Source organism: Rhamphochromis sp. 'chilingali', assembly GCF_963969265.1.
Source record: "Rhamphochromis sp. 'chilingali' genome assembly, chromosome: 10".
Lineage (NCBI taxonomy): Eukaryota > Metazoa > Chordata > Actinopteri > Cichliformes > Cichlidae > Rhamphochromis > Rhamphochromis sp. 'chilingali'.
In genome coordinates this window covers 1400470-1426915 of record NC_137937.1, presented here as the reverse complement: position 1 = coordinate 1426915, position 26446 = coordinate 1400470, and the positions used below count along the sequence as shown (strand labels likewise).

Below are 26446 nucleotides of genomic sequence, written 5' to 3'. Positions count from 1 at the left end.
CAGGGGGCGATCGTGGCTCAAGAGCTGGGAGTTCGTCTTGTAACCGGAAGGTTGCCGGTTCGAGCCCCGGCTCAGACAGTCTCGGTCGTTGTGTCCTTGGGCGAGACGCTTCACCCTACTGGTGGTGGTCAGAGGGCCCGGTGGCGCCAGTGTCCGGCAGCCTCGCCTCTGTCAGTGCGCCCCAGGGTGGCTGTGGCTACAATGTAGCTGCCATCACCAGTGTGTGGATGGGTGGATGACTGAACGTGTAAAGCGCTTTGGGGTCCTTAAGGACTAAGTAAAGTGCTATACAAATACAGGCCATTTACCAAAAAACAACATTAAAAAACCAAAAACGCTCTGTGCAGACTGAGCATGATGATGAAAGACAGAAGACTTTATGTCTTTATTTGCTTTGTTGTGAAGCAAACAATCCTGCAGCATAAGTCGGGGCCCAAAACCAAAAGCCACCAGTGGGAATATGTAGAGAATGACCCAGAATTTACTTCAGCTTAGTGACACTTGGACATTATCCTGAACTGTGTGTGTTACATTAAAAGACCTCAAAGTGCTGCAGGTGTGTGTGAGTGGGTAAACGTGGGTTATAGTGGTCACTAGAAAAATAACACCACTCCCATTACTTCACAAAATTCACTTTCCCAAATTTCCCAAATTTATCATTAAAAATAAGGATGTGTGTGAAACAATGAGTGACGGAACAAAGTGTCTCAGTGTGGAAAAGGTCAGAAAGCCGTTTCTAAAGTTGTGGGACTCCAGCGAACCACAAATGCCAGAAACACAGAATAGTGGTGACCCCTCCCAGGAGGAGCCGACCAACCAGAGTTAACCCTGTTTTTCTGTCTCAGGACCTGAAGACTCGCTGTGGTAAACGGAAACAGGATTTCTGCCGTCTGCCAAAACATCCAATAAGGAAAATGTTTGTCCATCTGTTTGTGACCTCAAGCTGAAGCACGCTTCAGCAGGACAATGATCCAAAACACAGCAGCAAGTCCAAGAAACACAACTCTGACCTGCTCAAAGTCCTGACCTGAGTCAGACTGAGATGCTCAAAAACCCTCCAGTGTGGCTGAGTTACAACAATTCTGCAAAGACGAGCCAAATTTCCTCCACAGAGTGTAAAACGCTCACTGCCAGTTATCACAAACACCTGAGTGCAGCTGTTGCTGCTGAGGCCCACCCAGGTTTAGGGGCCGTGTAGCTTTGGGGTTTTGTCCACTTATTCATAAATACTTTTATTTAGCAGCTGCATTTTGTGTTTAGTGTGTTGTATAAGGGTCAAAGACTTTTTCACACTACTGTGCATACTTGCAAATAACCATAGTGTCTCTGTCTCAGGTGATGAAGATGATGGGTCTGAACAATGCAGTCCACTGGGTGGCGTGGTTCATCACGGGCTTTGTCCAGCTGTCCATCTCTGTCACTGCTCTCACGGCCATTTTAAAGTACGGCCGGGTGTTGCTCCACAGCGATCCCTTCATCATCTGGCTGTTCCTTACCATCTATGCCGTGGCTACTATCATGTTCTGGTAAGACTTCTGGCTCAATGCACAATGTGCACAGCTTCACGGATAATGTTTAGTACAGAACAGGAAGGGGATACTCTCACCACAGGGTCAAAGGTCAGTTTTGCCCAGACCTCCAATATATCTACTGGTGTGCATGAGATAAACTATGAATTGAAATGCTATGTGAATAGAGCATGGTGCATTTAAGCCTAGAAAGATAAAACTCATTGAAAAAAATTAGGAAATTGTCAGTTAGCATTTATCGGTACAGTGGAGAACGCATAATTAAATTTTTACCTCTGACAGCAGTTTGATAAGATTAAGCACTTCCTTCCTACAATCTGCAATCAAATCTTATTCGATACTCGCTGGTCATTCTCACTTAAACAAGAGGGTGAATAAACTTTAACATGTGTAAGTCTGGCAGTGTTTTCAGTAGTTACAAGAAGCACTCTGAGCACAAACCTCCACCAAGGCAGCTCACTCTTTAGGTTTCAGGGAATAAGATTATAATATGCATTTATTATTTTTACTTTATTCTTTTAAAGAATACTTTAAGACGTTTGCAGTGCATGAATGTGCAGGCTTTTGTTATTTGTCCTGTTGAAACCCACTTATACTATTTTATTATTTATTTATGTGGCAAGTACACGTGTAGCATTCATTACACATTTAAATGTTTCGTTGACCTTGAAGAAGAGGTCAGACATCAAATGACATTTAAATATTAATTAGATATTTTCTATTTGTTGACAATACACACGACTGTGAATATAAACTCTCCACCCATTTAACGTTTCATTTTAATCGATTCAGGACTTATCGAGGCATCATGTTTACAGACATAATGACAGGATGAGATGCATGCAAACTCTACCAGGGAGGTACTTCATTACCTGAAGTAACTTTATTACCATATTCCAAATAAAATGTCCATCCTTCCTGCGAGCAGTCTTTATCCTCGGGTCCTCTGCCAGAGGCCTGGGAGCTTGAGGGTCCTGTGCAGTACTTTGCTGTTCCTGCGCTCTGCTGAGGCCACGCTCCCTGTTGGGGATCACTGCTCTGAGCGCTCCGATTAGGACTGGAGACCTTCACCCTCCAAATCTTCTATTCAGTTTTATTTATACGGCAACAACAGTCGCCTCAAAGTGCTTTATATTGTAAGGCAGACCCTACAATAATACAAAGAACACAGAAAATCCCAACAGTTAGATGGCCCCTGTGAGTAAGTGCTTTGGCGACAGTGGGAAGGAAAAACTCCCTATTAACAGGAAGAAACCTCCAGCAGAACCAGGCTCAGGGAGGAACTCACCAGAGGTGTGGACTCGAGTCACATGACTTGGACTCGAGTCAGACTCGAGTCATTAATTTTATGACTTTAGACTTGACTTGAAAAAATGTTCTAAGACTTGTGACTTGACTTGGACTTTTACACCAATGACTTGGGACTTGAATTGGACTTGAACCGGTTTACTTGAAAAGACTTGATATTTTACCCCAAATATAAAATTTAACATGCATATTATATGGAGATTGAAAATGTGACGTCATTCACGGGTAGAACCGCAAAGGATTCTGGGAACTCGTGGCAAGCGGTACTATCGCACGCAGGCTTTTAATTAAAATCAGTTATACAGCGATAAAAAGAAACACAAAAATGTCAAGAAGCTGTTGTATTATTAACTGCAATAGCCGGTCGCATGACAGCCACGGGAAGCCGACGGGTAAAGAGATCGGTTGTTATCGGATTACGTCGTTGAAGAGAAATTGTTCGAGCCATGTTTCCGAAGTAACAAAGAGGCGACTGGATTGCAGCCATTCAAAGACCAAATATAACGTCCCAGAACACTCCAGCTCACAGGTTAGTCTGCTCCAAGCATTTACACGAAGGTCAGTGTTTTTTAGTAGTTAATGCGTCATTTTTCTTAACATAATTGGTGATATAGGTTACAAGCAAGTCTGGTGCTGCACAGAAATTGTCGCGCTATGCTCCTTTATTTATTGTGCATAAATAGTGAATTGTCCTGACACAATATTGCGTTTCGCTTCTGTTACTATGGTACATTGACAAAAACATATACTTTTATTCACAGGATAAAACAGTTGTTTGTATCACTAATTGCCCAGTACGATTACAGCATACAGTATTATTGTCACTGCTACATTTCTGTGATGCTACCAGAAATTATTTCCACTACTAATTAATTACCGTTGAGCTCAAAGGTCCTATTAATAAACGGTTAACGAATGTGTATTTATGAAGACGATTTGTGAGACTGGTAAACTTATGATACGTACGATGGTCTTTACTTTCTACACGGTGCATTTCAAGGTCCTGCACCCATCCGTCGGTAAACTGTACCTGGGCTTGTTGCAGTGACCGGAAGTTACTAAACTTCATGAGTGTATGCACTCACTCCAAGAACCGTATGATTATAAATATGCTACGATGAGATAGCTGACTTCATCTAACTAGCAAATGTTGTCCAGGCTACGTTGGTGATACAGTTTTTTTTAATGTGTATGATATTTTTGTCATGCGATTTTAAAGCTGGTCCTACAAGCGCATCCAAGAATAACATGCAGCTTATCTCAGAACTGTCGGTGAAAATTATTCTTGGAGCTAGGTTTAATTGAGCTGCATTTTAAAGAGGTGCAATTTCACAATTTGTGTATATTTTCTAAGTTCACTATTTTGTCATGTGTTGAGAAAAACACAGATTTTAAAATTACATGGTCTAATATTTACATTTAGCATAACTGCAACATTATTTTTTCGTTTTGTTTTTTTTTAAAGACTCGAAAGGACTTGAAATTCAAAGTTTCAGACTTGTGACTTGACTCGGACTTTTACACCAGTGACTTGAGACTCGACTCTGACTTGCCTGACATTACTTGAGACTTGACTTGAGACTTGAGGATAAAGACTTGAGACTTACTTGAGACTTGCAAAACAATGACTTGGTCCCACCTCTGGAACTCACATCTGCTGCTATTCGATGGGGATGAGGGGAGGAAGACAGGATGAAGACATGATATAGAAGCGAGACAGAGATTAATAATAACTAAATGCAGAGAGGAATGAGAAAGGTGACTTAAGAAGAAACACCCAGTGCATCATGGGAATCCCCCAGCAGCCTACGTCTATTGCAGCATAACTAAGGGAGGATTCAGGGTCACCTGGTCCAGCCCTAACTATATGCTTTAGCAAAAAGGAAAGTTTGAAGCCTAATCTTGAAAGTAGAGATAGTGTCTGTCTCCTGAATCCAAACTGGAAGCTGGTTCCACAGAAGAGGGGCCTGAAAACTGAAGGCTCTGCCTCCCATTCTACTTTTAAATACTCTAGGAACAACAAGTAGGCCTGCAGAGCGAGAGCCAAGTGCTCTAATAGGGTGATATGGTACTACAAGGTCATTAAGATAAGATGGGGCCTGATTATTTAAGACCTTGTATGTAGGGTCTACCTTACAAGGCGCCTTGAGGTGACTGTTGTTGTGTTTTGGCACTACATGTAGACTGACTGGGCTCCCAGTTAGATTTTTGCAAAAAGGTGGCGTTCCCACCAGGGAAGAGTTGCTGTCCCAAGTGGAGGAATTGAAGTATCTTGGCGTCTGTGATGGAAAACAAAAGATTGACAGATAGATTGGGGCCATTTTTGCATGTAGTCCTACCTGGAGGAGGCTCAGGGCACGCCGGAGAAATGTCCCTCCAAAGGCCCGATAATCCCCTCAGTGTTTCCTGAGATTCCTGAGGTCTGGGTTTCTCTTGTTAGGCTGCTGTCCTTAAGACATGGTTATTCATGGACGGATGGATGGATACTAAGCTGTCAGTATGTCAGTGTAAGAGGAGTTTGTAGTCAGCCTCCTGTGGTCAGGACTTTTTTGATCAGTGCTGGAGGTTTCTGCCAGACATGGAAAACCTGGTGTCTTGAGTTTTAATGTTAGTGAGCATTGAGTGATGATTATTTTTGTAAAATCGTGAACCTTGTCTTTATATGTAGTGATTTTGCTGCACATCTCATTGTATTTTTAAAAACTTGTGGAATATGTCCTGAAACAAATGAAGCGTAACTTTTTTCCCAGTTTCCTGGTGTCAGTAATCTACTCCAAAGCTAAGCTGGCTTCTGCCTGCGGAGGAATCATCTATTTCCTCAGCTATGTGCCCTATATGTATGTGGCCATTAGGGAGGAGGTGGCTCACGACAAGATCACTGCCTTCGAGAAATGCATTGCTGTAAGGCATTTTACATTTCTTTCCTTTTTCACCAATCAAAACTCTTTGAATTTGTGGTGCGTTGGTAAAATGTTCTTTATCTGTTGTTCTGTGAAATCAGATAATCCACATTGTTTCCTTCTCTTTTAGTCTCTGATGTCTACCACAGCTTTTGGCCTTGGCTCCAAGTATTTTGCTCTATACGAGGTAGCAGGTGTTGGCATTCAGTGGCAGACCATAAGCCAGTCACCTGTAGAAGGCGATGACTTTAACCTCGGTCTCTCCATGATGATGCTCATCATTGATGCTGGCGTGTACGGTGTGCTGACCTGGTACATAGAGGCTGTGCATCCAGGTGTGAAATCCTTGCTCTCTCAGGTTTTCTCCCAACAAACGTTATTTAGGAATCTTCTGCTGATTCAATTTTCCCTAATTTTCCATTAGGAATGTATGGGCTGCCGCGCCCATGGTACTTCCCACTGCAGAGGTCCTACTGGTCTGGCAGTGGCCGTGTGGAGACCTGGGACTGGCCTTGGTGCGGAGGTGGAGCTGCCAGGCTCAGTGTGATGGAGGAGGATCAGGCTTGTGCGATGGACCACCGGAGGAATGGTAAAAACCAACAATATGGTGCTCGAGGACAAGATTCCCATATTCTGTCAATCAGCTTAAAAACACTGTAATACACACCGTCCTAAACTTCAGTAAAAGGATAAATATTATTTTTCCATCCATAATATCATAATAATATTAAATATTATTATTTCCTTACACAGGAACTTTTCCAAGTTTGCATGTTTGAGCAGGATTATGAATTTCCAGATTCCAATGTGACACACGAGACAGTTCAGTTCAAAATGACATGAAGCCACGCCCCTTATATTTCCTTATTTGTCCCGAGTAAATAATAGTGCTGAGTTCAAATCTCCATGCAGAAACCACAGGGCCTCTCCCTGTTTCAGGCATGTGGTTATTTGCCTCTCCTCTTAGTGCTTTTAACAAAAGAAGTGGAATTAACGACGGAGAAAAACACTTTTTAAATCAATATTTTTATAAATGATTCCGATTTTGTTCTCACTGTCATTCCAACTCCAGAGGAGATCCGCGGGATAGAGGAGGAGCCCAACCACCTTCCCCTGGTGGTGTGTATAGACAAACTGACCAAGGTGTACAAGACAGGCAGTAAACTGGCCCTGAACAAACTGAGCCTCAACCTCCATGAAAACCAGGTGGTTTCCTTCTTGGGACACAATGGAGCTGGGAAGACGACTACAATGTGAGAGGCAGTGTGCAGCACGTAGTAATGGTTTTTATTGTGCAGCTCCGGCACTGGAGAGCTCAATGATTTACTCTTGCATGGTTTTGTAGATCACACTGAGACATGCAGGTTTTATAAGACTCATATATAATGAAATATAAACATCCATGATCTGTTGTTAAATGTTCAGCCTGCTGCAGCTACACACAAACAAACAAAAAAAGAAGAAAATAAAAATATGATATTTTTTAAAGATATATTGGACCAAACAACATTTAAGCAACAAATCCTGTTTAATGTATCACTGTGACCTGTAATCTAAACTGTATGTTCATAGGTCCATCCTGACAGGGTTGTTCCCGCCCACGTCTGGCTCTGCCACCATCTATGGCCACGATATCCGCACTGAGATGGAGCGTATTCGACAGAACCTCGGGATGTGTCCGCAGCACAACGTCCTGTTTGACAAGCTGAGTGTGGAGGAGCATCTGTGGTTCTACTCCAGGCTCAAAGGCATGGCTGAAGAAGACATCTGCAAGGAGATGGACAAGTCAGCTGCTTTTATTCAATTCAGTTTTATTTATGTAGCGCCAAATTACAGCAGCAGTTGCCCAGAGGCACCTTGTATTGTAAGATAAAGAGCCTATCCTGAACCTTTATGGAAATTCAAACTGTGCATATGTAAAGGCACTGAGGTCACAGCACAGGCTTAATGCTGTTTAGTTGTTTGGGACTCATTAGGGTTTAACTTGCCTCACAACGTTTCACTCAACCAGTGTCAGTGCTCCCTGACAACCGACCAACAGAACACAACTCTCTGTGTGTGTGTGTGTCCAGGATGATTGTTGACCTGGAGTTGTCCAACAAGCGTCACAGCTTGGTGCAGACATTGTCTGGTGGGATGAAGAGAAAGTTGTCTGTCGCCATTGCCTTTGTTGGTGGTTCCAGGGCCGTCATCCTAGACGAACCAACCGCAGGGGTGGACCCCTACGCCCGCCGAGCCATCTGGGATCTCATTCTCAAGTACAAACAAGGTGAGTGACTCCTAGGCATCGTGCAGAGTGACATGACATCGATCCAGGGATTCAATCCTCACCAAAGATATTTAAGTGTTGTTCAGTCCGTGCATATTTCTTGTATGCACGTGGGAAAAATGTCCTCTGCGTTCAGTTTTCAGAATATTGTTGCAGAGGCACGCTCTATCCTTTTTTTGATGTCCTGCTTGGTAAATGTAACCCAAACCACCTCCTACATATGTGTGTGGCTCCTCTGCCTTAGGCCGCACAATTCTGCTGTCTACCCACCACATGGATGAAGCAGACCTTCTGGGAGATCGCATTGCCATCATCTCACACGGGAAACTCAAATGCTGTGGCTCCCCACTCTTTCTCAAGAGCACTTATGGAGATGGATACAAGCTGACACTGGTCAAAAAGCAGAGCGAAGGCCGAGGTGTGTGTGTGTGTGTGTGTGTGTGTGTGTGTGTGTGGTAGTGTTTTTATTTCCTGCACCTGTGATGCTGTCAGCCTACAGAGCATTTGCAGATTTACACTAAGAAGTCTAGCAGAGCCCTTAATGATACATATGGCCATGATTTATGAATGCATGTGTGCATTGGTATACACAGAAGTGCAATCATATACACTGCATACATTGTTTGTCTACTATATGATTTGTACATTTGGGATTTTATTGGTTTTATCTGACATATGTACAACCTTTGTCTATACTTTGGTGAATTACAGTAGAAAATACTTACTGGTGTTCTGGTATCATCACAAACATACATCCAGCATTCACTTCAATAATCTGATTATAATATAATCATTTATGAGGTGAGAGTCCAGTTAAAGGAGCACCTCATAAATGATGTTCATTTTATTCAGTGTGTGCGTGGAGTTGAACTACACACAGCAGAAAGATGTTAGAAGCAGAGCAGTAACACGATTATTAAACCTTCAACCAAAACTGCTTTTAATAGAAAGGCAAAACAAAAGCACACAAGCAGAAGAGCCCTGCACTATGCAAACATGTGCCCACCACCCCCACCTACCCACCACCATGCAAAAAACCAAAAGTCTTCATGCTTTGTGTTTTTTCTTTCAATGCTAAGGCCAGGCCAGCCAGTTCCAGCCTCCGTCTCTGTCTCCGTCCTCCTCTCTGTCGCCTTGCTCAGAAGTTCAGGTCACTCAGTTTATTCGTCAGTTTGTGGCTTCCTGCCTGCTGGTGTCCGACTCCAACACTGAGCTGTCCTACGTGCTGCCTTCTGAGGCTGTCAAGAAGGGCTGTTTTGAGAGGCTGTTTCAGGTACATTTACACAAGCAAAGAAAACTCTTCTGTTACAGAATAAACTCACAGCTATTGATCGCAAGGTTGGTAGTTTGATCCCTGGTTGCTCCCAGTCTGTATGCCAAATATCCTTGGCCAAGATACTAACCTCAAGTTGCTCATCAATGCATCCATCAGAGTGTGAATGTTTGATAAAAAACACGTGTGTAGAAAAAGAGTAGAAAAAAGTGCTGGTGTGAATGATGAGTAGAAAAGCAGGTCATTTACATCTTTTCTGATGCTGCTGCTGATTCTATATATGGTCTGGCTAATTGCATAAAAGACAATGTGTTTTAAATTTAATCTAATTCAATTCAGTTTTATTTATATAGCACCAAATTACAACCACAGTTACTTCAAGGTGCTTTTGTAAACTAACAACTCTACAATAATACAGAAAACAACTGCCTTGGTGGCTGTGGGAAGGAGAACTCCCTTTTAACAGGAAGTAGCTTCCTGCAGAACCAGGTTCAGCAAGGAGCAGTGATACTCTGTGATAGGTCGGCCGTGCAGGGAGGAAGACAGTAGAACTGTGGAAGAGGGCCGTGGATTCATAATCGATGGATGGATGAATGGGTGGATTTGGCCTGCACCAAGCAGACCCCCCACCGGGCACCAAAGAGGCCCAAGCCAGGGGAAGCAACTACAAATGAGTAGCAGTAGGGAGGGGAAACCCCCAACCTCCATGACCATGGCCTGCAGTGGGCAGGGCTCAGAAAGGCCCAGGCTCAGGCCTAGCCAAATATACATGTTCCCAAAAGGAGACGAGCAAAACTGAGAATGAAAAAACTAAATGGGATATAATAAAAACTTAAAATGACATAAATAAAGGACAAAGATGTGGAAACCACACAAGTAGTAGTAAAATGTTGAACTCAAAATGCTAGTACAAAGACCCAGCACTGTAAGTGTGACATAAAAAACAACTTTTTAACAGTGTTGTAGTACCCCTAACCTTGGCAGATCTTAGCATGGTGTGCAGTGTCCTCAAAGAAGTGGACAAAAGAAGACCCATAAAGGCCGACAAACTTCAGTTCAGTTTTATTTATATAGAACCAAACAACAGTCGCCTCAAGGTGCTTTATACTGTAAGGTAAACCCAACAATCATATGACCCCCTATGAGCAGCACTTTGGCGACAGTGGGAAGGAAAAACTCCCTTTTAACAGGAAGAAACCTCCAGCAGAACCAGGCTCAGGGAGGGGCGGGGCCATCTGCTGTGATTGGTTGGGGTGAGAGAAGGAAGACAGGATAAAGACATGCTGTGGAAGAGAGATTAACAACAAGTGTGAAAACCTCCCGGAGCAGATAACCAGTATCTAAAAGCCACGTCCTTTAGAAACGGGGGAAAAATACAGCACCTGACACAGGACCACGTGCACCCGGCCCTTCATTTGACCTACTGTTTGCTGAAGTCTCATCAGAAATGATCTAACTGTAAGAGTGGCTGTCAAGAAGCCATTCTTAAGGAAGTATGCCAAGTTGTGCAAGAACTAGACTGAAACAGGCCTTAAGAATGAAGCCAAGTGTTTCATTTTTGTATCCAATCCTCAGTTTGTAGCAATCAAAAGAAAGCTGAGCATATTTATCGACCTTTAAAACATCTTGACATAAATTAGTTATGATGTTTTACAGGTCGATCTCATAGTTTAATGTGACAATTAAGCCAGCAGTGTTGCTGACAGTACTGACAGGTTGTGATCTATCATGGAGTACCGTCTGGTAAGCATTGGCTTCATTTTTTAGTGATCCCAAACACACTGCAGTGCAGTAAAAGCATATCTGGGTAGACAAATTCCCAGTGAAACACTATCAGCCATTCACTGACCTGCCCAGGACCTCAATGTTATTGTAGCGGTGTGTAATCATCTTGACAGAGAATGAAGCAAAAGGCAGCAAACAGCCACAGATAAGCTTTGGAATATCCTTCAAAAAGCCTGAATAAGTATACATGAAGACTACTTCCAAATAAAGTTCATTCTTCATTCTGTGCTGAAGAATAAAGGCGGTCATACATAAAGACAGACTTTGTACACAACAATCTTCAAACTCTCATTTTGCCTTATTTACTAATTTGCCATTGTGCCTCCAGGCTTTAGAGAAGAGCTTGGACTCCCTGGCACTGACTAGTTTTGGGGTAATGGACACCACCTTAGAGGAGGTCTTTCTCAAAGTGTCTGAAGAGGACCAGTCTCTTGAAAACAGTGATGCTGGTGAGCACATGTTTCTTATATGTTCATATGTGTGTTTTGACTTCATCGGTTGGCACATGGCTGACATGATTACCTTCTTCCCACCCCTGTTATCTCTGAGCAGACGTAAAGGGTTCGCCAGGGGGGAGCTCTGTAGGGAAATCATCAATCGGTTCAGAAGGTTTGGGGGGACCACAGGGTGAGACAGGATCCCAAGTGGAGCCTGAAAAGCCAACGGTGGAACTAAACAATCTGGTGAAGTGCTCCACACTAAGCCAGAGCCAGTCTTCTCTAATGTCCTCCTCATCTGTCGGCTCAGTAAGAGGCGATGAAGGAGGGCTATATACCGACTTCTATGGAGATTACTGTCCGCTCTTTGACAACAGACAGGGGGCTGACTCTGCTAGCCTCCAGGGTAAGACAACAACAACAGCAGATGTACTCTTGTTTGATCGTTCTTTGCCACATCTTTCATGAATTTATACACAAATGAAAAACATTTTTGTTTGTTTGTTTGTTTTTTGCTAGTTTATTAAAAACATCTTTACATTCTCTTACTCTGCTGAGGCAAATGATGGTGTGGTGCACTCTATTGGTTTGAGCATCTTTAAAATGTGTCAAGAAATGATGGTTGGAGACCAGATGATGCAGAGTGACAGTGAATCCAAAATTTGGGAAAAAATGACCTTAATAAAAGAACAAGTCAATCATCCGTCCATCCTTCCCTCCCTTGTTATGGGCAGAGGTGGGACCAAGTCATTGTTTTGCAAGTCTCAAGTAAGTCTCAAGTAATGTCAGGCAAGTCAGAGTCGAGTCTCAAGTCACTGGTGTAAAAGTCCGAGTCAAGTCTCAAGTCTGAAACTTTGAATTTCAAGTCCTTTCGAGTCTTTAAAAAAAAAAAAACGAAAAAATAATGTTGCAGTTATGCTAAATGTAAATATTAGACCATGTAATTTTTTAATCTGTGTTTTTCTCAACACATGACAAAATAGTGAACTTAGAAAATATACACAAATTGTGAAATTGCACCTCTTTAAAATGCAGCTCAATTAAACCTAGCTCCAAGAATAATTTTCACCGACAGTTCTGAGATAAGCTGCATGTTATTCTTGGATGCGCTTGTAGGACCGGTGTCGTGCCAAAGTAGGTATCCCCGACAGAATTTGTTTCCCCTGTGCTGGGAGCACGCAGGAAGTACTGATGTTTTCATTTTGTGAAAAATTAGTATCGTTACATTACCATTCAGTTTGAGGGTTACAACAGAAAATTATATATTTATTGCTCACGGTGTATCAGATGGGATTATTTTAATAAACCATAAACATTTTGGCTAATAACTATTTTTATTCTCCTGTAACTTTATTATATAAAGAGCTAAATCCTCCAAAGTTTCAGGAGAAATGCGTCATAATAAGAAGTGTTTGTGAACGAAAAATCAGCAATGTGGGATACTGTTTGTCTGTGATTTACACAGGGGGAACAAATTCTGTCGGGGATACCTAGTTTGGCACGATAGTAACTTCAGGTCACTGCAACAAGCCCAGGTACAGTTTACCGACGGATGGGTGCAGGACCTTGAAATGCAGCGTGTAGAACGAAAGACCATCGTACGTATCATAAGTTTACCAGTCTCACAAATTGTCGTCATAAATACACATTCGTTAACCGTTTATTAATAGGACCTTTGAGCTCAACGGTAATTAATTAGCAGTGGAAATAATTTCTGGTAGCATCACAGAAATGTAGCAGTGACAATAATACTGTATGCTGTAATCGTACTGGGCAATTAGTGATACAAACCTGTTTTATCCTGTGAATAAAAGTATATGTTTTTGTCAATGTACCATAATAACAGAAGCGAAACGCAATATTGTGTCAGGACAATTCACTATTTATGCACAATAAATAAAGGAGCATAGCGCCACAATTTCTGTTCAGCGCCAGACTTGCTTGTAACCTATATCACCAATTATGTTATGAAAATGACGCATTAACTACTAAAAAACACTGACCTTCGTGTAAATGCTTGGAGCAGACTAACCTGTGAGCTGGAGTGTTCTGGGACGTTATATTTGATCTTTGAATGGCTGCAATCCAGTCGCGTCTTTGTTACTTCAGAAACATGGCTCGAACAATTTCTCTTCAACGACGTAATCCGATAACAACCGATCTCTTTACCCGTCGGCTTCCCGTGGCTGTCATGCGACCGGCTATTGCAGTTAATAATACAACAGCTTCTTGACATTTTTGTGTTTCTTTTTATCGCTGTGTGACTGATTTTAATTGAAAGCCTGCGTGCGCTAGTACCGCTTGCCACGAGTTCCCAGAATCCTTTGCGGTTCTACCCGTGAATGACGTCACATTTTCAATCTCTATATAATATGCATGTTAAATTTTATATTTGGGGTAAAATATCAAGTCTTTTCAAGTAAACCGGTTCAAGTCCAATTCAAGTCCCAAGTCATTGGTGTAAAAGTCCAAGTCAAGTCACAAGTCTTAGAACATTTTTTCAAGTCAAGTCTAAAGTCATAAAATTAATGACTCGAGTCTGACTCGAGTCCAAGTCATGTGACTCGAGTCCACACCTCTGGTTATGGGGGCAACAGCCTAAGCAGAAAAGCCCTGATCTCCCTCTCCCCAGCCACCTCACCCCACCAGTGTGTTATGGACTTGCTCCAAAGCCTCCTGCAGATGGGTCATGCTGCCAATATCTAACCTAGGAGGCAGCCAGGCAGCGTCTTGCTCTTGTTCCATCCTGCATCTGAGGTTTGACTAATGGACGAGCTGTCCCTGAGAAGAGACCTTTCTAGGGAAGCTGAGAAGTGTGACCCCCATGTCTTTATCCACAGCATGTCTTTATCCTGTCTTCCTTCTCTCACCCCACCCAGTCGCAGCAGATGGCCCCGCCCCTCCCTGAGCCTGGTTCTGCTGGACGTTTCTTCCTGTTAAAAGGGAGTTTTTCCTTCCCACTGTCGCCAAAGTGCTGCTCATAGGGGGTCATATGACTGTTGGGTTTTTCTCTGTAGGTATTATTATACCTTACAGTATAAAGTGCCCTGAGGCGACTGTTGTTGTGATTGGGCGCTGTATAAATAAAATTGAATTGAAAGAAACCCTCTGATCCCCCCCTTCTTAAAGATGGGACTCACCACCCCAGATCTCCATGCAGTGCTGCAGAGGAGTATCAATCAAAACAGCCCCACAAGATTTGGAGCCTTTACGAGCTCAGGGCAAACCTCCTCAACCCCAAGGGCATGGCTACGCTCTTGGTCCTCTACAGAAGATGTGTCAGTGGATTAACATGCTTAAAGTATTCCTTGCAATGCCTGACTACATCATGAGTTCAAGTCAGCAGCACCCACACCCACTACACACTGTAAGTAGTGCTCTGCTTTCCCCTCCTGTACCACTCGTTTGCCAGAATTGCTTCAAAACAAACTGAAAGTCTCTTCCCATGAAGTTTTTGCTCCAGTTACTGCACGAGCCGCCTTCTCTTGGTCTGCCGGTAACCGTCCGCTGCCCACAGTGTAGTAAGCCCAATAAAAATTCTTCTTCAGCTTGAGGTTTACCCTTACCTCCTCTGTTCACCATTTGGTTCAGGGATTACCACCACAACAGGCAATAACATCTTTGCCGCAGCCTCAGCAATGGAGATGGAGAATATGGTCGATATAGACTCAATATCAGCCTCCTTCAGACTGCTGTCAACATTCTAGTTGAGGAATTCCCAGAGCGGAGCCTCTGCCAGGCACATTTAGGCGTGCCAGGTTCAATATCCTCCCCCACCACCTGATCCTACTCATTACCAGGCGGTGGTCAGTTGACGGCTCTAGCCCTCTCTTCATGCGAATGTTCTGGATAGATCAGAAATCTGATAATACAATAAGACAACTGACCATCAACCTACGGTGTCCTGGTACCATGTGTATGGGCACCCTTATGTTCAAAAATAGTGTTCGGTATGAACAAACTGTGATTTGCACAGAAGCCAAAAACAGAACCCTGATCTGGTTCGGATCAGGCCATTCCTCCCAGTCACCCCCTTCAGGTGTCACTGTCCACGTGAGTGTCGAAGTCTCCCAGTAAGAAGACAGAGTCACTAGATGGAGCAGTGACTTGAACAGTCCAGGACCTCTCCAGGAGACATGTGTTGAGCCTGCTATAGCCAATATCTCTCAACCTCACACACTAACTCAGACTCCTTCCCCACCAGAGAGGTGGCATTTCATGTCCCAGCAGCCAGCCTCGATATCTAGGGATCAGACTGCCACAGCCTCCATCCCTGACCACTGCCTGACACATGCGATGTTTGAATGGATAAAATGTCAGCCAAGGCACGGACAGAATATCTGTGGAGGGATATAAAGATGGGATTCACAGGCACTTCCATGCATGTCAAACAGAATTTAATATAACTGAACAAACAGGTGGTAAATATTTATCTAAGATGACTTAAAGTTGAACACGTTTTTAAAGGAAAGAACAGACTTTTTGTTTTATAAAAACACACAGTCTCATCATGAGTTTAGATGCTCGAACCCATGAATCTCATGGCTCGTTTCAGGGTTTAGTGACTTATATTGTCAAAATTTAGATGAATATTTTCATCAGTTTATTAGTTAATAAATGCAAGTGACAATGCTACAACATTAAATGTTTTTTTCTTAGTTTTTGTTTTTCTTTAGATCTTTTTTCTTTTCATGCTTCTGGAATAAAAATGCTCATATAGTGTGAGCACTAAAGAATCATACAGACCGGTTGTGATTACTGTTCTCATCCATAATTTGTCAGTTTGTCTATTTCATGTTAACTTTTTCACTTTAGGAGATGCAGAGAACCCCTCGTCACCAGAGCCGGAGGTGCTGGAAGGGCAGGGCACCTTCAAGCTGGAGGGTTGGTGGTTGAAACTGAGCCAGTTTCACGGACTTATTATCAAGAGGTTTCACTGTGCCAAGAGGAACACCAAGGGTCTCTTCTCTCAGATCCTCCTGCCTGCCTTCTTTGTCTGTGTGGCCATGACCGTGGCCTTATCTGTGCCCGAGATCGGTGAGATTTTACTCGTCCTTTGCTGGTTTTAATATTGCTGCTGTCCCGCCTTACCAAGAAGATAAACAGGATTGCAGAAGTTGTCTGTATACTGTTAAACAGTTCAGTATTTAGATTATGGTGAATACAGTTTTGTACAGAGCTCCTAATACTTTAACAGTCTATTACAAATAAACTGCTGAGCGGGCTCTCAGCAGTTTAGACGATATAAGTTGTTGTGATTTGGCCACATGTAAATAAAACTGTATTGAATTTCACATTCATCGAACAGTCTTTGCTCATAAACATCTTCCTAAAATAGAAAAACTTAAAATACGTGGATCAAACTTTACAAGATAAATGTTTGAACCAAAGTATTAAAATGAATCATGAAGGTGGTACACTAAGATTAGCAGCAAAGAAACCGAGTAATAGAATAGGATAGAATAGAATAGCCCTTTACTCCTGCACGATTGACAATGACAATAAAGTATCGATGGTAAGACAGCAGGAACAAATCTATACAAACAAGAGAAAGGCACATATTGGAGAACAGGTTGCAAAGCGCTTAGAAGTAGTGATAAGGACCCTGAGTCCACGAGTGATGAGTGATGAGGGTTACTCAGACCAGATTGTTGAGCTGGGTTGGCAGGGTGGGGTGGAACCCGACTGACCTGAGACGTGAACCAGAACCAGCGGTGGGTCAAACGGGTAATGCTGCACATTTAGTCAGCAGGCGTGACTGTGATCGCTGCCGCCATGATCGTTGATTTTTTGGAAAGCGTAAATGGCGAGGAGGAGTTTTACACACAGTGCCAGAGATTCATGTCCGTGTCCTGCAGCAATCACCTGAAATATTCAGAAAAAAGCCCCCATATTTGTAGCAGAAACACGCACATATGTGAGTGTGTTTCATGTTTAGATTTCACATTTTATATAAGAACAGAGCAGCGTAGTTAAATAATCATTTTATGCTTTCATGCTTAGAAACGGAGAGCATTAATAATCATGGACTGAAAGCATCACTTTGTTGTCTTGTTGTTAAGTTTGGCTCATTGTGACTCGTGTTGCTATGAAGAATGTGTGATATACCAGGGTGGAGGGTAGCAGTAGCTGGTGAGCACGCTCACTTCAGTCGATATTTAAATTATTTGTTTATTTTATTCACTCAACAGTTAAAACAGTGGAGCTACTAAACTAATGAAATACATGGGTTTCTAGGGCTCAGTGCACTTTATTTTTACAATTAGCTGTAAAATCTACGTAAAAAGATCCCTGATTAATGGATGGATGTTGTGTGTGAATTATTTTACAGGAGATTTGCCACCCTTGATCTTGTCCCCATCTCAGTATCATAACTACACCCAACCAAGAGGCAACTTCATCCCTTATGCCAATGAAGACAGACCCCAGTACAGGTAGGATGATGTTTAATTTACTGATATAACTCATGCAGATTTTTATCATTAAAACTAAATATTGCAGATGTTTCACATTTCTCAGCTGAACATTTACCAAACAAACTGTTTGTGTTTGACTTCTTTTATATTACTCGATATTAGAAAAGTAACTGCTCGTGCTCACTCTAGTGCACGCTAGCCTGAAGTAAAGCCAGTACAGCAACTTGACTGACAAATAACAATGTCTGATATCTCTGTGAATTAAACTGGAACATCGCGTCATGTTTTCAGCAAATAAAAATTCAGCATGCTTGATATTATTTATACTAAACTGTCTGTCAGGTTTAATTAGCGTAGACGCCCTGATTGTAACTGTCCTACGTAAGTCCCCACACTGCTGTAGCAACTTGTCTTTTGCTTAGTAAACAGCTGCATATAAGAAAGCTCTACCAAGACATGGAAAGGGTTTCTGGTGGTGAATCATCTCCACATCAGTAATGAAAGGATTAGTTTCAGTACATGTGGCTAAATTGTCAAGTTGTGTGATGATGTGTGCTGATTGTTTATGCCTGCTACTGTCACCCTTACACACAACAGCCAAAGTGACCTGTGTTAAAAACGATATAGCCTTGTGTTAGCAGGACTGTCAGTGATGAGCGTGCCAAGCATAACTGTGGTTCAGGGTCATGGACTAACTCGATCACCTCATATATTATTCCATGGAGTCCTGTCACCTCGACCTGTAGCAGAGCTTAGCAAGGTTGACCAAAAGAGATCTTATGAGTCCAAATACTGGAGCCTTTAGACGCTGAAATAAGCTGTTACTTTAAACAGAATCCTGGTGCACAGCAGCATTTTGCTCAAGTCAACACTGACACAGTGGAATAGAAAGAAATGTGACTGACACATCTTTGGTCCACTCTCAGGAACAAGCTGTCACCAGACGCCAGCCCACAGAAGATCATCAACACCTTCCGCCTGCCCTCGGGTATCGGTGCTACTTGTATCCTCAAAACCCCCTTCAACAGCACCCTGGACCAGCTGGCGCAAACCCTCAACCCCAATGCCAATAACTCCAAAACCCTAGCTGCCAAATACTTTGATTCTATGTGTCTGGACTCCTTCACTCAGGGCGTCCCCCTCTCCAACTTTGTGCCCCCACCACCTTCGCCAGCACCTTCAGATGACCCAGACTCTAATTTTGAGGACGGTCTGTGGAACCTAACAGTCACTCCTCCAATTACAGTTCATAGTAAGTGCTTCCATAATATGCGTGCGACCCATTTAACGTATGTAGCTCTAGATCTGAAAATCAAGACTTGACTTAAACAAAAAATAATTAAAGGAACTGTCACGGCGGGGCGCGCCGGCGTGAGGAATGAGGTAGACCCAAGAGCAGACACGGTGGAGACAGAACTAGGTTTCCAAAATAAGGCAAGCCTTTATTGTGGCTGCAGGCATAACAAAAACACTAGGGGACACTGAAACTGGGAAAACTAAGAAGACAGAGAACACTGTGTAAACTAAGAAGGCTAAGGCACTCTGTGAAGGAACTATGGAAAAAACTATAAACACAGAGTAACTAAGCAGGCTATGAACACAGTGTCACAATAAGGGAAAATACGAGGTGAGGATAACAGACGATCTGACACTGACACAAAGACACACTGGGCTTAAATACACTGAGGCAGTCATCAAGAAATTAGAGACAGAAGGGGAACACAGCTGGGAGGAATAAGACCTGAACATGAGCCTTCAGAGTAAAACAGGAAACAAGACACCACTAAACAAACACGCAGACACGACACAGAGAGATAGACTAGACACTGAACTAAACCTGCAATAAACATGAGAACACAAAAACCTACGAACTAATCCCTAAACAAGAATAACCGAAACATAGAGTCATAATCATCATTATCATCATAATAAGAAAAGAATCCAAAATGCAAAACACACCAAAAGCATAACTCAAAATACTGGGTCAAACTGACCCAGAACCGTGACAGGAACACTTTGGAAACACATCATCATGCTGCATGTCTGAGGTGATGTGGTCCAGGTAATATATTAGGAGTGAAGGATGACACATCATTTGATGAAAATGATCAATCTACAGAGGGCTGAAGTCAGAGTGAAAAAATGATGCAGCATGCGAGTCTGTTTGGTGGAAAATTAATTGCAGCAAATGCATGCATGTACTTTCTCTATGGCTTCTCCGGACCCGTTCACGTCTGTCTCACAGTAACACTAACAGGGCACCACTGCTGGACCTGCCAGTTCTGGTATGGTTAAAGGCCAGTCAGGCTCCACAGTGCTGGGCAGTGACCACAGGGCCCCACTAAAGGACCTCGGGCTCTCAGGCCCTGCTTATGATTGTTGGGTTAGAGACATTGACAGCAGTGGGCTGCTGGCTGTCACTTGTAGGTCTCTGGCAGCACTCGTCCTGTTCCACCTGCAGAAAGGAGCAGATACTGGTACAGCTGATGGGTTAAGGACTTTGTGCGGTCCTGTCCAGCTATCCTAGCCTGTGTCTCACGGCATGCTGAGACACAGATAACCTCTGATAATGAAATGTATTGATGTGCCTCGCTGTAGGAGTTGGCCTGCCTGTGCAGCCTCTGTAGGGTGCAGGGAGTACTTCATGCCACCAGTAATGACGCTGCAGTCAGAAAAGATAAGGAGACGAACACTGTCGGTGGTCTTAATCTGAAAACCATTTCTGTTTGGGGGTTGTCTCATTGTTGCCCATCTAGTCCACCTGGTGTTAATATTATTAACACCAGAGCAGCTGAAACTGATCAATAACCCCTCTGCTCCTTACCTGACCAGATCACCAAGTTTAATTTATGTGATGCCATACTGTGATTGCAAAGTGTTCCTTTCATGTTTTTAAGCAGAATATTGTTATTGTCTTATTATATTTTGCTAATGTGGACCAATAGACACGTACAGTGATGCCTACTTGTGTCTTGGCTCGTTGGGAGAGCTAATAAATCATTTCTAACGCAGTTTATTCCCCCTGTGTTTTTTCGGTTTTGAGAAGTCCACGTGGACTAAGGAAAAGATCCGCTGAATGAATGATGACTCTTTCACTTTTGCTTAGAGCCTGTTACATCTCCACCTACCTTTCCCTTGTCCATCCATGAGCCGGTGCGCTGCGTCTGCTCTATGCAGGGGACAGGCTTCTCCTGTCCCAGTGGGGTAGGAGGACAACCCCCTCTCATGAAGGTGGTGACCGGTGACATTATGGTGGACATCACAGGCCGGAACGTCTCTGAATATCTGCTTTTCACATCAGACAGAGTGCGGCTGCACAGGTAGGACAGCTGCTGGAGCAACTCTAAGGAAACAGCCACACAACAGAAATACTGACAACATACTGCAAACTGATGCTTTGACTTTTCAGTGTAGAATCTAATTGCACAAAATACTAGTTGGATCACCTTAGTTTAAACAGAATTATAACTTATATGTTATATGTCATGGGCTGCTACTGGGACCTCCTGAGCCTGAGTAGCTGCGAGCTCCCCTCAGAGTACACAGCAGGCATCATTGTTGAAACATGTGAACACAGAGACACAGCATATAAGGCAAAAACAGAGTTTGTACAGTTCTTTATTCTTCCACACAGCCTAAGCTCTCTTAGGTAATCTTCAGGAACAGTTCTCCAGGCTTCTTGAAGGATATACCAAAGAAAAACATCTGGACTTTTTTAACTTGCTTGAAGACGTTTTATCTCCCATCCGAGAAGCTTCTTTAGTTCTAAGAGCAACTGGTGGAGAGTCCCAGATTTTTAAGCCCTATGGGAGTGTCTCTGAGGGAGTCATGGACCCGGTATTGATCCTCTGCCTAATCACGCGAGCCAAGGCATGAAAACGGATGTGGATGAACCAGTTTGTGTCTGAGTGTGTGGCTGGGTCTGAAGTACACTGGGATGTCGTGCTTGGAGAAGACTCCTGAATTTCTCTAATAAACGCGCTACATGAGGGCTGACAGTGCTGCTCTGTTTGTCCTTCTGATTTTCTCTAGCTGGTGTCTGATCTTCTTTTCTGTGCATCTTTGCTGACTTGATGAGCTTCCTTTACATGTGTGTGCTCCTTCTTTTTCCCTTCAGGCTTAGGCTTAGGGCTGTGGTGGCTGTGGCTCAGGTGGTAGAGCAGATCAGCTACTGGTTGGAAGGTTGGTGCCTTCCCCAGTCTGCATGTCAAATATCCTTGGGCAAGATACTAACCGCAAATTGCCCTCTGATGTGTTCATCAGAGTGTGAATGTGTGTGAATGTAGATTAGTTTGCACTTGTGTTTAGTGCTTGTGTGAATGGGTGAATGAGGCATGTTGTATACAGGGCTTTGAGTACTCTGGGAGAGTAGAAAAGCACTCTGTAAGAATCAGTCCATTTACCATCAGGCTTAGAGGGAACATGTTCTGCCCGGTGGTGTAGGGTCCTAATTACTCCAAGTTTGTGTTCCAGAGGGTGATGGGAGTCAAAGAGGAGGTACTGGTCCGTGTGTGTGGGCTTCCGGTAAACTTCGATATTGAGGTTGCCGTTCTCTTCAATGTGCACGGCGCAGTCCAGGAAAGGCAAACAGTTGTCCTTTGTGTCTTCCCTGGTGAACTTGATGTTCTTATCCACAGCGTTGATGTGCGCAGTGAAGGATTCCACTTCTTGTGTCTTGATGTTGACCCAGGTGTCGTCCACATATCTGTACCAGTGGCTGGGTACTCTTCCTTTGAAAGAGCCAAGAGCCTTCCTTTCCACTTCCTCCATGTAAAGGTTGCTACAATAGTTGACACGGGGGAGCCCATGGCACAGCCATGTTTTTGTCTGTAGAAGCCTTCGTTGTACTTGAAGTATGTGGTGGTGAGGCAGAGGTCTAACAGTGTGCAGGTCTGATTGGGTGTGAAGTTGGTCCTGTCTTCCAAGGAGCTGTCTTCTTGTAGTCATTTTCTGACAGTCTCCACGGCCTCCGTGGTGGGTATGCAAGTGAAGAGAGAGACTACATCAAAGGACACCATGGTTTCATCTGGATCCAGGGGAATTTTCTGGACCTTGTCGGTGAAGTCGTGGAGTTCTTGATGTGATGGTCCCTACAAGGGGCGCTAGGATGGTGGTGAGGTGTTTGCAGTGTTGTATGTGGCTGAGGTAATGCTGCTATCAATGGGTCTGAGTGGGACTCCTTTGTGGATCTTTGGAAGTCTACAGGGTATTACATCCCCTTCGTCATGTATGATGAAGAAGCTTCTCGGATGAAACGTCTTCAAGAAGCTTAAAGATGTCCAGATGCTTTTCTGTCCGAGCTCCTGAGATCATTGTCATGCTGAAAAGTAAATCATCAATCAGACACTTTCCAGATGTTATTAATGGTGGATCAGTATTTGCTGGTACTTTTCTGAATTCCTAAGTCCATTAATTTTGCCAAGTCATACTTATTGTAATTGTGCATTGCTCTTTGGCTACACTTCGTCTTAATTTCACATGGATACAGTAACATGCACATACTGGTTTTCTGTCAAATTAATTTTGTTACAGATATGGTGGTTTAACAGTGGGCAACATTCAGAAATCAATCCCAACATCTTTTGGGAGAAATCTTCCACCTATGGTTCGTAAAATAGCGGTGCGCAGATCAGCTCAGGTAAAGACAAAGACGCAATGACTCTAAACTGGACAGGTACAGTATACAATACTGCTAACAGTGCAACTTACTGTGTCCAGGTTCTCTACAACAATAAAGGCTACCACAGCATGCCAACGTATCTGAATGTCCTCAACAATGCCATCCTGCGTGCCAACATGCCTCCCTCCAAGGGCAATCCTGCTGCCTATGGTAGACACGCCAGATATAGCTGCTGAATAAAGTTGTGCCAGTTTGGTTGGTTATTTTTAACTACACAACAGATTGTTTGTTCTGTTTGTTTGCAGGAATCACAGTAACAAACCACCCGATGAATCGCACCAGTGCCAGCCTTTCTTTAGACTATTTGTAAGTGTCTGTGGCTTTACCTCATATATTTATGTGATAGATTCACATTTCTGTTCACGTAAACGATGAGTCTTCATTGTTGCTAGCTCTGGAAGAAAGCAGACCATCTACTAATCAGAAAGTTGGTGGTTCGATTCCTGGCTCCTCTAGTCTGCATGCCAAGAATCCTTGGGCAAGATACTAAGTTGTTCACCCATGCATCCAACAGAGTATGACTGTGTCAGTGGTATATAGAAAGCACTTCAATAGATGAAGCACAGAAAAAGTGTTTGTGTGAATGCGGCAGGTTGTATAAAGTGCTTTGAGTGTTCAGATCGAATAGAAAACCCCGATGTCAGAACCCGTCCATTCAGCATTCATCAAACAGAAAAGTTAGTCATAGACTTCCTTAACCCTCAGCTGTAAAACACTGGGGGTCGTCACCCTTCATGGACACGCTACTTTGTGAACACGATAACTCAAGAACAAGGCGACATATGATTTTCAAATTGATACCATCGGTGCATCTCCTAAAAGTCTCAGATGAGTTTGGATCCTGTTGACCTTGACCTCAAGTTCTGCTAGGAGGCGTAGGAGTAGCGCTGGCAGCTGCTGGTATTTTGTCTCTTCTCTTCATTGGAGTTAAAGTATCTGAATTTTAGGAGCAGGACCCCGCCTCCAAACAAGCTCCTTTAGCTTCTTATCTATACATGCTCCCCCAGCTCTACAAGCTGTTCATTCTTGTTTTCGTGCCCCACCCTCCCCTTTTTCAATTCTTTCACTTCTCATTGGTTCATGGGGGATCTGCCAGGCCCGGGAGCTGCCACCTGTCCCCTCTGAAGCCTTCCCCAAACTGCAGCTCAGTTCATGTTTAAGCCATTCACCTTTATCTACTACAAACACTGTCAAACCTAAAATGAGGACGTGGGTCCAGCGAGTGAATCCAGCCATATGGCTGATGGCTGCTACGCCCTGAGCCTGGTTCTGCCAGGCCTCTCTTCCTGTTGAAAGGAAGTTCTCCTAAAAGGGAATGCTTCTCCTGGGCTAGTGTCTATTAAACCCCTTTTCCATTCGTATCTACTCAGATCGACTCGGTGCGGTTTTCAGGGTTTTCGGTTAGGTTGTAGTACCTGGTACCAGGTACGTTTTTAGTATCAGCTCGCCCGGGGTTCCAAGCAATCCGAGCAGGTACTAAAATGTGACATCATCAGACTGAATGCCACCGATTGGCTGGTCAGTAGCATCACTTGATGAGTCATGAGAGCTTCGGTTTCTATCACATTTAACTGAGCCTACTCACAGACGAAATGCTGGTTTGGCAGCACGTAGTGAGGCTCCAGATGCTTTGAGTGTGAAGTAACTCCAGACGTCTCACACACCACAGCTGCTCTGTCACGTGACGCATACTGCTCCGACGTGCTGAGGTCACTATCTGGTTACGCCATGTGGCGAGTTATGTGAGGTACTGATATCAGATCATCCATCGCAGTTATAACTAGAGATGGACCGATCCGATATTACGTATCGGTATCGGTCCGATACTGACCTAAATTACTGGATCGGATATCGGAGAAAAATAAAAAATGTAATCCGATCCATTAAATATCACGAAAGCACCTCACAAAACTTGCAACACGCCGTAACTCACCTCAGAACGTTAGCACGTCGGAGCAGTATGCATCACGTGATAGAGCGGCTGTGGCATGCGGGACCTGTTGGTGGTCTGGATAGCATGTGGAGCTTCGCTAGCAACCTGGCATTTCATCTCCGACAAAGTTATCCCGAGAGAAGTAAAGCAAGTGTGTAAGTCCATCTCTGAATGTTTGTAAAGCATTCCTGCGTTAAGCTTAACGAGCGATATATGGAGTGACTGCCTCTCCTGCTGCTACTTCAATCATGAAACTGCTTAATGATCAGCTGATCGGCTTTTCTCTCTTGTTTGCTTTTGGCCCACGTTGCACCAGAAAGAGGAAACCAGCGGCTGAACAACAGCAGCACGTTTAAGCTTGATAAGCTGTTGTTAGAATGTATTTAATATTACTTTCTACTCGAGGATCTTTTTCTATGTAGCTGACGGCTGGTAACTGTGCAGGGGCGGATCTAGCAAAGTTTAGCCAGGGGGGCCGATAGGGCATGAACAGGGAAAAGGGGGCACAAAGACATACTTTTCTTTCTTATTCTCATTTAAAATGTCGAGCTTTTAATAAATAATTATCTGACACCCAAAGTTTTAATTTGATGTAAAATGAATAGAAGTCAATTACTGTATATAGTGACTATTAAGTCTAATATATATACCCTAGTAAGCTATAGTACTTTTTCCTTTGGGAAGGTACCATCTGTGCAGTCTGCAGTTCTGTTGAAGAAAGATGTTGAATCTATTTAATATTTCTTGAAAAATAATTGATTTCTGTGCATTTTTTTCACACTTCATCAAATTAAGGTTGATTACGTCGATTAAGCATCATGAGGTGGAGCGTGAGGGGTGGTTCCCTATTTTTTATTTATTTATTTTTGTTGTTGCTGGGAGTTGGAACCCTATTAGTTAGGTTGCTTAATATTTA

The 26446-nt window shown here is 43.3% G+C and overlaps 1 protein-coding gene across 1 annotated transcript in view; it reads left to right on the top strand.

Annotated features, from left to right (window-relative positions):
- The window catches only part of abca2 (ATP-binding cassette, sub-family A (ABC1), member 2), a 114770-nt gene that overhangs the window by 56561 nt on the left and 31763 nt on the right, over positions 1-26446 (top strand). The window contains exons 16-33 of the mRNA XM_080894837.1: positions 1336-1526; positions 5588-5738; positions 5868-6072; positions 6162-6326; positions 6810-6990; positions 7310-7522; positions 7810-8006; positions 8251-8424; positions 9086-9279; positions 11393-11513; positions 11617-11907; positions 16317-16538; positions 17833-17935; positions 18844-19169; positions 21024-21237; positions 23450-23555; positions 23636-23747; positions 23843-23903. Of these exons, the coding sequence (XP_080750963.1) occupies positions 1336-1526; positions 5588-5738; positions 5868-6072; positions 6162-6326; positions 6810-6990; positions 7310-7522; positions 7810-8006; positions 8251-8424; positions 9086-9279; positions 11393-11513; positions 11617-11907; positions 16317-16538; positions 17833-17935; positions 18844-19169; positions 21024-21237; positions 23450-23555; positions 23636-23747; positions 23843-23903 (3227 nt within the window). The remainder of the gene's footprint in view (positions 1-1335; positions 1527-5587; positions 5739-5867; positions 6073-6161; positions 6327-6809; positions 6991-7309; positions 7523-7809; positions 8007-8250; positions 8425-9085; positions 9280-11392; positions 11514-11616; positions 11908-16316; positions 16539-17832; positions 17936-18843; positions 19170-21023; positions 21238-23449; positions 23556-23635; positions 23748-23842; positions 23904-26446) is intronic.